This window comes from Schistocerca piceifrons, chromosome 2 (assembly GCF_021461385.2).
Source record: "Schistocerca piceifrons isolate TAMUIC-IGC-003096 chromosome 2, iqSchPice1.1, whole genome shotgun sequence".
In the NCBI taxonomy this organism is placed as follows: domain Eukaryota; kingdom Metazoa; phylum Arthropoda; class Insecta; order Orthoptera; family Acrididae; genus Schistocerca; species Schistocerca piceifrons.
Window position 1 is genome coordinate 755,180,562 of NC_060139.1, and position 12,984 is coordinate 755,193,545.

A 12,984-nucleotide genomic window follows, 5' to 3' on the forward strand; every position below is an offset into this window, starting at 1 on the left:
ATGTAGGTTGTCAGTTCAAGCAGGTGCTTTATTGAATGACAAGGTGAACTCAATGACATATTCTGCTTTTTTAACCACAGATCATAATATGCTGATATAAGTCCATTTGAGCTCCATGGAAAAAATTGCACTCGAAGTCTCTTAAACAACCTTGTCGTGCCCTTGCCAGATGGGCTATTACAAAGTCACGATTCTTAGTCTTTATGTGCACAATCGTGTTGCAACATAAATGTTGTTGACTTTTATGACTGCTTTTAGTTTATTTTCCATTATTTAGTTACATCATACTAATGGTTGGCCCCCACTCTCTCTCTCTCTCTCTCTCTCTCTCTCTCTCTCTCTCTCTCTCTCGGAAAAGTGCACATTACTCATTAGGTTATCCCAGAACAGGACAATAGATTTATGTTTTTCAGAATTGTGCTAGGCGGTAATGTGTTACATAAAAAAAGATAGGTTGCTGCCTTTGTGCAATTTGATTTGTATACCTCAAGCCTTTAGTAACACAATAAGAGTGAGTTGCCCAAATGTATGTTCTTTCAATTTAAATCCTCATCACAAAAATTATGGGATATTATAAACTGATACGTTTACAAACATATATTGGAAAGACAGATTAGAGGCCATAGGAGGGGAAGTGTTCATTGCAGTTGACAAAAATATTGTCTGTTATTGAGTTCGAAGGGGAGTGCAACAATGTGGTACCTGGTCTGGTATAACAGGTGTAGGTGAAGCCAAGTTAATTGTGGATGTTTTTAATGGCCACCCGATTCCGCTCTGACACTTTTAGAGTCATTCAAAGTAAGTCTACGCTCAGTACCTCGTAAATGCCCAGATCATGCTGTACCAGTTGGAGGTGACTTTGACCCACTAATTGTAGACTGGGATGTCAGTGGAAATTTGCAGGGTTCTGGAAACTTCAGAAAACTGTTTTGAGCACCTAGCTCTGCATCCCACACACGATAGGCATATCTTAGACCTTGTAGCTACAAACTGGCTGGACTTATCGACAATGTCAGTATAGAAACGGGGATTAGTGATCATGACGTCATTGTAGCAACTATGAGTACGAAAGTTATAAATCAGTCAAGAATGATGGGAGAGTGTTTCTGCTAGACAGAGCAGATAAGCAGTTGTGAACGTTTCACTTAGAGAGTGAACTGAAGTCACTTGGTTCCAGTAAGATGGATATAGAGGGATTAAGAGCAAAGTTTAAGCAGATTGTAAATTGTAGATTTGGAGAGTTTTGTGCCTATTAGGTCGATAAAGGATGGAAAAGACTCACTGTGATGTAATAACGAATTTTGGAAGAAGCAGAGCCTGTTACACTCTCGGTTCGAAAGAGAACACACATGTGTTGACAAACAAAGGTTAGTAGAGATTCGTGCGTCTGTGGAAAGATCTGTGTGCGAAGCATACCACAACTACCATTGTCATACCTTAACAAAAGATCTGACAGAGAACCCAAGAAAATTCTGATCCTATGTAAAATCGTTAAGTGGGTGTAAGACTTCCATTCAGACCCTTGTTGATCAGTAGTGTGTGTCAATTGAAGATAGCAAAATGGAAGTCGAAGTTTTGAATTTCACATGCAAGAAATCGTTAACAAAAGAGAATCATACAAATATATTGTCATTTGACCATCAGATAGACTCCCATATGGATGACATAGTAATAAACATCCCTGACTTGCAGAAACAATGAAAAGATTTGAAGGCAAATAAGTTACCAAATCCAGATGGAAACCCAGTTTTGTTTTACAAAGAGTAATCTATGACATTGGCCACTTATCTAGCTTGCATTTATCACGAATCTTTCACCCAGCACACATTCCAAACCACTAGAAAAGTGCAGGTGACTCTTATATACAAGAAGGATAAAAGAACAGACTCGCAAAATTACGGATCAGTAGCCCTAACTTCGGTTTGCTGCAGAATCCTTGAACATATTCTCAGTTTGATTATAATAAATTTTCTTGGGACTGAGAAGCTTATGTGCACAAATCAGCAAGTTTCACCTATGTGAATCTCAGCTTGTGCTTTTTCCACATGATATCCTGTGAACTTGGAATATAGAACAACAGGCCGAGTCCATATTTCTAAGATTGCCAGGGAGCATTTGATATGGTGCCCCATTGCAGGCTGTTAACAAAGGTAGAAGCACATGGAATAAGTTCGCAGTGAGTGGCTCAAAGATTTCTGAAGTATGTTACCCTCAATGATAAGCATTCATCGGAGACTAATATATCGTTAAGATTGCCCCAGAGAAGTGTGATAGGACCACTGTTATTTTCTATATACATGATGATTTGGTGGATGAGGTGGGTGGTAATCTGCGGTTGTTTGCTGATAATGCTGTGATGTATGGAAAGGTGTCAAATTTGAGAGACTGTAGGAAGATACAAGATGACTTGGAGAGAATTTCTAATTGGTATGATGATTTGCTGCTAGCGCTAAATGTGGGAAAATGTAAGTTAATGTGGATGAGTAGGAAAAACAAACTGATAATGCTCGGATACAGCATGTTGTTTAAATATCTTGGTGTAACGTTGCAAAGCCATATAAAATAGAACAAGCATGTGAAGACCATGGTAGAGAAGGCGAATGCTCGACTTCAGTTAGTTGGGAGAATTTAAGGAAAGTGTGGTTCACCTGTTTTGGAAGACTGCATATAGGACACTGGTGTAACCTATTCTTGAATACTGCTAGAGTATTTGGGATCCTTACCATGTCATATTGGAGGAGAACATCGAAGCAATTCAGAGGCAGCTGCTAGATTTGTTAGTGGTAGGTTCGAACAGCGCGTAAGTGTTACAGAGATACTAAAGGAACTGAAATGGTAATCCCTGAAGGGAAGGTGACTTTCTTTTCGAAGAACACTATTGAGAAAATTATGAGAACTGGCATTTGAAGCTGACTGCCAAATGATTTACTGCCACCATCATACATTGCATGTAAGGACCATGAAGATAAGAGAAATTGTGGCTCGTACAGAGGCATATAGACAGATTTTTATCCCTCACTGTATTTGCGAGTGGAACAGGAAAGGAAATGACCAGTAGTGGTACCACAGGGTGGCTTGCAGCTTATCTATGTAGATGTAGGTGCAATATTGATTATAATGTGTGAAATATATACAAAAAGGGACGTTTCTGTTTATGTGATAAAAAGAAAAAGAGTTTACAACAAGGAACAGTACATTACTTGAGATGAAGGTTGCAAAATTCCATTCAGTTCCTCCTCCCTCGGTCAGAAATTTTCCTGTTATTATGTGCAGCATTTTCCTCTCTCTTGCCTGAGTTTTAAATTGTTTAGCAGAACCTTTTACTGAATACAGTGTTTGCTGGTGATTTATTAAATGATATTTTACAAAGAAAATTTGTTAATATTGGAGGGCTGTAAGATGTTTCTCTATATTTTATTTGATTTATGATTGGGAGGGGATTACAGACTTCGGACTGAAACTGTAGTTACATGCAAAGCACCAGAAGGTATGGTTTAATGATAGAAATGGGCAATAATGGTTTTTAGAATGTTGTATACTTGGAGTGTCATTTACCTTCACAGCAGCAACAGATAATCCTTTACACTCTTTTTAACTACTAGTGTGGCTTTTTTCCAGATGTGTTGTTTTTGTGATGCCCTGTTTTTAGTATTTGGTGTGTGTCTTCATGTCATTGCTTTGTTTTCATTGTTTAAGCATAATTAATTAGTTCTGTTTGAAGATATCACTAAGTAACTGCATCATATCCCTTAATTGTGCACACTACACTACCTTCCCAGGGGCTGCCTCATCAAAGAGTTCCTGCTTTGTCATCTTCATGTAATAACATGGTCACTCAGTGGAGCATTGTCATCAGATACATGAGAGTGCAGATACTGAGCTTAAGCATGAGTCCTTCCCTTGACTCACCTATAACATTATAATCTATAAAAAGCTGGTGAAAAAGAGCCATCGCATAGGCTACCGAATCAGAAGGTGCAAACTAGTAGATTTTTACTTCCCATGCAGCTAGTTGATGTGGCTTTAGTACCAATAACCCACTATCTTTTGCCTTGCAGAGAATATATTCTTCACCACATGTTTTATCAGGTAATTTAGTATTGTTAGTAATTTTTACCATAATTGCCTCTATATCAATTTAGATCTCATTTACGTCATTTTTATTTAACAGAATCAGTTTTTTAATATGAGGCTCATAACATATACTTATTTTAGTTGCTAAACCTAAAATTTCAATCAGTCCCGTAAAGAGAACAATAAGCAAGAAATTCTGATGTTAAAGAGGTGTTGCTGTGGTGGCTATAAAACATGATAATTCTGAGACACTGGGGATGTGCTTTGTTACGTTTACTTGTGCACGTAGCATTCTCTCTGTGTTCTGCAGCTTTAGCTGTTCTAATATGTTTGGTGTTGAACGAAAATAATTTTAACCTGTGTAGCATACCAGAGTATTCTTTTGTGGACAACACTTATTATCTAATTGTGCCAAAAACTTCATTTTAAGTAGTTTCTGAATCCAACAGAATGTGAGTAATATGTTACTGATCACACAGCAAATAAAACATCAGTGGTGTGTAGTTGCCATTTTATGTTCTGGTTGGAATAGGAGATGTAATCAAAGGATGCTTGGAATTGTTTAACAACAAGATATATATTGTATCTCAGTCCTCAGAGGATAAATTTTCTTCAGTGTGCTCTCTTCCGTTACTTTCAGTGCCACAATTCTTCAAACTGTTCTTGTGTCTTCAGCTATAGTGTTCTCATTTTCCTCCAGTTCCTTGGAAATCATGAAAACTTGTGAAGAATTTTGCAACTAGACATGATTTTATCTGTACAAGATAGTTATTAGTAAATGTTAAATAATTGTTTGCACATGACCTCACACATCATGTTTAAACATTATTGAAATATGCCTGAAGGTGCTGTGGTCCTTTCGAGTGATACAAATTTTCATTTAGCTAGATATGTTGCTTCTCAGAATTTCTGGTATTGGAATGGACAGAACCCTCATGAACTTGATGAAAACCCATTACATGATGACTGCGTTACTGTATAATGTGCAGTTGAAAGAGTTGGGATGATTGGTCATTACACCTTGCTTTAAAAAAATAAAAAAAAGACTTGCTTAAAAAAGAAAAGATAACGACACTTTTGCGACAGTAAACTCTGTTATACACTCGATTTACAAACACCTTTTTTGCACCAAGACTCGGTGGCCACAAATTGGCCAGGTACTGTTTCAGCAGGATGGAGCCACCACTTGTACAACTCAGATTTGTCTCAAAGTGCCGAGACAAAAGTTTCCCAAAGGCTTAATTTCTTCACTTGTCAATGTCATCCAACCAGCAGAATCACCAGATGTTATTCACTGTGATTCTCTCTCTCTCTCTATCTCTCTCTCTCTCTCTCTCTCTCTCATGAGAGAGATCTTAAGGTTGAGGTGTTCAAACTTTAGCCAAGCGCTCTGCCAGCCCTACAGGAAGAAACTGGTGTTCTTCCACCAGAAATGTTAATTAGATTGATGCAGAATTTCCGAAATCACATTGAACAATACATTGATAATGGAGGACACCACTTCAGTGAAACTTTGTTTAAAAATTTCCATTGTGTAGGTGTCTTTAATGTTATTACAGTTTTCTTTCTTTTGATCCGCCTGTTTTTTGTTTGAACATTCCAATTAGGGAGGATGTTTTGCCACACCCTGTATTCAGCACTAGTATCTCTTCTCCCTTCTCGGTTACTTCGCTTTGAGAAAAAACTTTGTCAGTTATCCAAAACTATTACTTTTATTAATAAAAGGCATTTGGCTGAGTTTCACCTGTAGTTGCTGCACTTATACAAGATATTTAGGACAGAGCACTGAAGACGGAATCTTTAATACCAACACATTATTGGAGGTACATTGCTGCCACTTTTGATGATCTGGCCACACATATTACATACTGTCAGCCATTTTGTGGAACATTTTCAGTGTATTAGTTCCAGCAATACATTTATACAGAAATTATGGAAAAGTTGTTGTTTGGATGTATTAACCTAAAGAAGAAATTATGAAACTTTGGCACTTGGTGTTTATTGTATATGTGCTTATGGACCAGTGTCTGCATCCAATGAGTTGCTATTCCAACGCTCCAGGGCTTTTAAAACGTTAGTATGAAGAGCGTACACCTTTTCTGGTACTGACAGCTTAAAAAGTAGACCAGATGCCTGAAGTCTGTGTCTAAGCAGAACAGATATTTTGAGTACCAGATATTTCAAACCTTGAGTTTTAGACTATGATATGAAGATGTATGTAGACAGATTCCTTTCCTGTGTCATACCGGGAGTGTATCTTCGAAAATGGGAAAATTTTAGGAGTAGTTTAACCTCAATAGCTGGTTTCGCCAGTAGGCAAAGATTAGAGAGATACGTGACACCATGAAAGGGGTCTAATGAACAATTTAAGCAAGACGCGGAACCCTACATTGAAAAGCACTTCCAAGTCAGCTGCCAGAAGATTTTTATATTTGTCATTCTTGTCCAATGGATACTATATGGAAGCAGTGTTTGTATTTATTAGTTTTGGGGCAGCAACTGTCAGCTGAACCATCAATTTCCTGTGACCCATATAAAGTTGCTGTCTTCACCATTGGTATCAGTTTGCTGAGACTGAACAACAGTGTATCATCTGAAGATGGCTACTGGTGTATTAAGTTTAGTTGATTTTAAGATCTGTCAGCAAGCTCGAGGACAGTAGAATTGACAATGAAATAGAAATTGCATCATATCAAACAATGGAAAGTCCAAGTTGGAATATAAACAATATTAAGAAAAGGATGGATTGCTACTCATTGTAAAGATGACATGCAGAGTTACAGACAGGTACAACAAAACGACTGTTAAACATTTAGCTTTCGGCCAAACCTCCTTCTAGAAGGAGTGGGAACAAGAGGTGCCATTGGGCTACTGAGAGTGATACGGGAGAGGTACATGGAGAAGAAAAGGAAGTTATATGTTGTGTTCATTGATCTTGAGAAGGCTTTTGACTGTGTCAGATGGGACAAACTGGTGGAAATCCTAAGGGAACATGGAGATGATAGGTGTGATAGACAGCTAATTAGAAATTTATATTTGAACCAGAGAGCAAGAGTAAGAATAGGAGGTGTGATGAGTGAAGAAATTGAACTGAGAAGAGTTGTAAGACAAGGTTGTTGTTTATCACCAACACTGTTCAATATATATTTGGAGGAAATTATTGGTGAAAGTTTTGTTGGAAAGAGAGGAGTTTGTATAGGGGCCAGAGAGTGGAGTGTATATGATTTGCAGACGACATGATTGTGATGGCAGAGTGTGCAAGAGAGATGGAACAAATGTTAGATGATCTAAACACAAAATTAGAAGTATATGGAATGAAGATTAACAAGAATAAAATGAAAAGCATGGTAACTGAAGGAAAGGGGAGAAAATTCCATATGAAAATAGGGGGAGAGGAAATAGAACAAGTGAATAACTTCAATTACCTGGGAAGTGTAATAATGGATTATATGTATTGCTCAACAGAAATTTGGAAAAGAATTGCAATTGCAAAAGGAGGATTCAAGAGGAAACAGAATGTACTTTGTGGACCACCAAACAAAGATCTGAGGAAAAGACTTGCCAAATGTTACGTCTGGAGGGTTGCACTATATGGTGCGGAGACCTGGGCGTTGGGGAAGGAAGATGAAAGAAGATTGGAGGCACTAGAGATGTGGATATGGAGAAGAATGGAAAAAGTGAAATGGGAAGACCGAGTAAGGAATGAAGAAGTATTAAGAAGAGTTGGAGAAGAAAGATACATGCTGAAAGTCATCAGAAAAAGAAAACCGAAGTGGATTGGACATTGTTTGAGGAGGGACTGTTTATTGAAGGAAGGAATAGAAGGAATGGTGGAGGGAAAAGGGGAAGAGGAAAAAGAATATATCAAATGTTGGACAATATCAAAGGAGGCAAATATTCAGAAACGAAAAGACTGGCTATGGACAGACAAAAGAGGAAGAGGCTTAACCCATGATAAGACCTGCCATAAGGCAGAATACCGTACTACTACTACTACTACGCTTCATAAAAGAAAATGCACACATTCACACAAGCAAGCAAACCTCACACACACTTGACCACTATATCAGACAGCTTCAACCGGGTCTGAGAGCTACAAGTAAAGATGTGCTGAGCATTATTTAATAAATTCCTTGAGATGCCCATTGTGAGAACATGCTTAGCAGCTGGGTACTGAGTGCTTCAAAGATCAACAATTCTTCTATGTTTATATGCGCACTCAGTCAGTGTGATGTTGGTGGTCATTCCTCTCCATGCAGTGAATAAAATTTAATTGGTGAACATGTGATTTCACAGTTGCTCTATTTTTTATGTAGTATTTACCAAGGTTTACCAGTGTTGGAGTGGCTGTGTTTTATTAATGGGAAGGGTTGCACGAGTAGGAATCTTGGGGTAGGGGTAGTAGTTTGGCAAACTCATGGTTTTACGATGTCACTGAGATAAGGAAGACAATGGAAGGTTTGGGGGGGGGGGGGTGTATATAGGGAAGATATCAAGGAAAGAGAATCTCATTTCAGTGCTTGACTTGGTAAAGTCATGGCTAGAATTTCTTGGAAAATAGCAGCCATATTAATCAGAGTTTAAGGTAGAGAATACTATTCAAGAAAGTTCTGTGTGGGTTCGATCTGCGAGGTAGTTAAGAGAGGAAAGTTTGTTCTTGTAGAAGTTGGGGTTTTGGTTGTGTAACAGATCTGCTTGCCAGGGATGTGTAGGATGTAGAAAAGGCAGTCTTTGATGTTGGAGTTGCAGCTGTCAAGAGTGCAGGTATTACTGCTTATTGATAGCTTTTGTGTGGAATGAATTTTGGACAGGAGCTTCAATAATCTGGAAATAGTCAAAGGAGATGAGATGGCTTTGCGTTTGAAAAAAGCATATGAATTTGATTTGGAAAAAGTAGTTTCATTGTTAAAGGAAGTGACAAAGTTCTTATTCGCTATAAGTCCCAGATTACAAAATGCCATAAATGCTTACCAATCCAGGAGACCAGACTTGTGTATCATAAGGACTACATCTTCTTTGTGGTCCATCAGAAGATTAGCATAGCATGCAGCCATCCTGGTTCCCATAGCATATTACTCGATTTGTTTGTATGTCTGGCCTCAACAGTGAAGTTTGCTAGGGAGACAATGAGTAGCTTGTGAAAGCCTTTTTAAACCTGTTTTATTGTCTCACTAGTCAACTTTCATCATCCACTCACATGATATCTTTGTTTTCTCCTGGTCCCTTTTTTCACTTTTTAATTGTGCTATTCATTTCACTTCTCATTTCTCTTCCTTTTACCATCTTTATTTCTCAGTCTGTATGTGTGTCATATCTCGAGTAAAGATGGCTGAGTGCTTACCAGTGTATTATACCTGACTTCCTACTTTCTTGCTGATGCCTCATCCTTCACCTTTGTTTACCCTCATTCTCACAACAGGTGGCACAATGCTTAACAATTTACTAACCGTGACTTCCTGCTACCTCAGATGCTTCTTCCTTTCATCTTTGTTTTCCACTCATTCTCACAAACAGGTGGGTCCCTCTTATGCCTGGGTCTCATTGAACAGTGAGCTGCTATTCCTTTGTAACTTTTCCCTCTTTCAAAGGTCTCTATCAGCAGTAATGTTATTTTGCCTCCCGAGGCAGAGTAAAAGCGGCAGTCAAATGAAAACAAGACAACGGAAAAAGTAAATAAACTCTTATTATTTCAAAAGTGATCACCATAATTATTACTAAATTTATTCCACTATGCAAGATGGTCGATGTCTTCATAAAAATGTTTGCAGTTGTCTGTGGAACTGTGATCACACCTAGGCATGCATCTTTTCATCTGAAACAAACCAATGGCCAAGAATCCAAAAACATAGAAATCACATAGGGAGAGTTTGAAACTATATGGAGGATGTGTAAGGGCTTCCCAGTGAAACTTGTCCAGCATAACTGAAACAATCCTGTTAACATGTGGGTGGCCATTATCTTGCAACAGAATGATGCTGTCCATCAAGATTCCTGGTTGTTTGGACTAGATGGCACACTTCAGTTTTTGCAAAGTGCCCATGTAACACTGAGTGTTAATTGTGGTGCCGTGTTCTACAAAGTAAATGAGCAGTGAGCCCTTGCAGTCAAAGAAAGGGGTCATCATGACTTTCCCAGAGCTAGCATGGCTGTTGTTTCATGTACACTGCAGAATTTTTTCTGGGAAGTTCTTAATCATCGTCCACATAGTCCCAATCTCTTTCGAAGCAATTTCATTATTTTTGAATCCCTGAAGAAAGACATTAGTGACTGTCTATTTGCTTCTGACAAAGAGGTGTGGTTCTGTAGGCAATAGCAAATATTTTTCCATGAAGGCTTTGACCATCATGTCTGGCAGTGAGATAAATGTGTTAACAGTTATGGGGAATACTTTATTATTTTGAAACAGTTCACTTTGCTCCATCTGTATTGCTTTCATTTGACTGCCCCTGTTAATTTTATAATTTTCCTTTTGATGCAAGTCAATATAAGTATGTGTAACCATATATACTGATGGCAGAAAACCTTATAAACATGGATGGAGTTTTCAGTTTAAACAAGGCAAGACTTTGGGAGCTCATTTTATTACAATTTTGCTAGTCATTTCAGAGCCAGAAACAGCTTAGGAGATTTAAATCGCATGTGGAATAAAAGCAGGGGGGGGGGGGGGGGGAGGAATGTGTGCATCAACGAAATAAGTGGGTGCTGAGAGTCTTGTTAGTGCTGTAACTATCACTGTGACATAAACAGTATCTCAGTCTGGTTAACCAGCTCCACACAGGTACAGCACATTAGACATCTTTTTGGAAAACCTGAAGTCAGCAGTTGAAATATTGTGTACAGAATGCAATCAACTCCACTAGAATCCCAAGAACATACCTAGTCAGTCAACACAACAAAACTTCAGAAATAAATATTCTGAATTGCTGAACTATGTTTCTCCTTGGGCAGTCCAGTTAAATTGTACTCTTGATATGTTTCCAGTACTTTTCTTTTGAATGGTAAAAACTTTGAAATATGTTTCATTCATAACTCATTGTAAGCAAAAGTGAGTGGTTCAACTGTTAGGTTTGCAAATAACTTGAGAAGTGACAGTCTTTGATTTGATTACAAAGAATCTATTGAATGTACATCAGAGTTTCAGGGAATGATGTCAATTGCCCCCTTTGGATGTAGCCATATTTGTAAAAATATTACATGATTGCTTTCATACTAAAAGTAGGCAACATTAGTTCAGAAACTCCAGTTAAGTTAAAATGTAATTAAGTAGGAATTTATAATGGCCAGTAAGTTGTTGACTTTTGGAGAAATTAGCAGCATAAGCAAAAAATATTGAAGTGTTTACAACGGTTTGAATGTAAACTATTATACCTATTACCTGACCACGCTATTATAACATGTGGCCATTATGGTAAACAAAGTACGGTGGTGATTAAGGATAACACATCACACTATGAATGCTTCCAGGACAGTTGTGCATTTACAGTCAAGTGGTTCAGCATATCCTGTTGAAATACTATGATAAGCCAACCTAAGTGGCCTTGCTACCATGCACAATAATATTGTTGTTAAATCTGTCATTTAGAAACAGCTAGCTCTTGAGTGTCAAAATATTGATTATGCTACATCCCTTGTCTTCAGAAAATTTTAGCTCCATTAAGTTAAGGCCAGAGAAATTCATATTTTAAGGGGAAAAAATGAGGTAATAGATAAACATTACATATTGCATCAAGGTTTGCTTTGTAATCTTTAATTTCATGGGTAGTTCTGAGAAATAAATTAGCATGCAGAATAAATAAATGTAACTTCCTGTGCTGTAGGAATGTGTTGCACAAGTCATAATGTACACCACTTTTCCACCCCAGTCCTGTTGTGCACAGTTCTCTTCTCCCTGTTTTCCAGTTTCATTATGTACTTGTTGAAGTAATTAATAGTTATATTATCTGAAACTTCTAGCTGTTATAGTCTTAAAAAATTGATTTAATTCCAGAAAATGGAGAGGCGGGAGAAAATTGAACAAATTGTTCGTGAAAGAGAGAGACAAAAACTTGAAATACATCAGAGAAGGTGGTCACGCCGTGAGGAGGCTGATTTCTACCGTACGGTTTCAACTTTTGGGGTTGAATTTGACAGGTATCTTGCCACACATTTTGTGTCTGCCTTTGTTATTTGTTAATTATAACTGTAACCACAAAGAAAATTTATTCTCTTATCTGAAATTCTTTTGATGGTACCCTTTCTTTTATCAAACATTTATTACAGTGTTGTACCAACCTGTTTGCTATGTTATATTTTAGTACTTTAGTCACTTAAAGTTTCTGTTTAGTATCTCATATGTACATTTTAAATGCAGGTTAATAGCTTTTCACAGTTTAAGTTTTATTACCATCACCAACAGTGTGTCAGTACAAAACCTGGAGAGGATTACACTTACTGTCTCATTTTGTCAGTTCAGTGTCAAAATTTTGATTGTGAACTCCCTTTAAATAAAAATGCGCCATTGGGTTAAAGCTGTTGCAGACAGCCTGATTGTGATGGAATTATTTGAATTGGTTCGCCAGAAGTGAGTTATTTCCCAAATGTTTTAGATGTGTGTTTCCAGTACTCCCAAAAACAACAGTTCAACAACTCTATTAAAGAAAAACTGTGCCAGATATGTTGAATCTCTGCATATAAATGGAGTTCAAGTAAATGATTTGGAAACAGATAGTCTTACTTCAGATGAGGAGGGTTGAATACGTTCTGGAAGTATTTCCTGAGAATCAGCTGAGGTCATATCGGTAAATGAATACATACAATGTAATTGGACAGATATAAAAATCTACTCACAAAGTAATGGTAGGAGAACACGCTTATAGAAGGTATCACGATTTCCAAGCTTTCAGAGTCAGTGGCTCCCCCTGGCAGAAGTGT

The 12,984-nt window shown here is 37.7% G+C and overlaps 1 protein-coding gene across 1 annotated transcript in view; it reads left to right on the forward strand.

Moving 5' to 3' along the window:
- The window catches only part of LOC124774928 (chromodomain-helicase-DNA-binding protein 7), a 326,638-nt gene that overhangs the window by 259,754 nt on the left and 53,900 nt on the right, over positions 1-12,984 (forward strand). Inside the window, exon 30 of the mRNA XM_047249608.1 lies at positions 12,062-12,204. Coding sequence (XP_047105564.1) covers positions 12,062-12,204 — 143 coding nt within the window. The remainder of the gene's footprint in view (positions 1-12,061; positions 12,205-12,984) is intronic.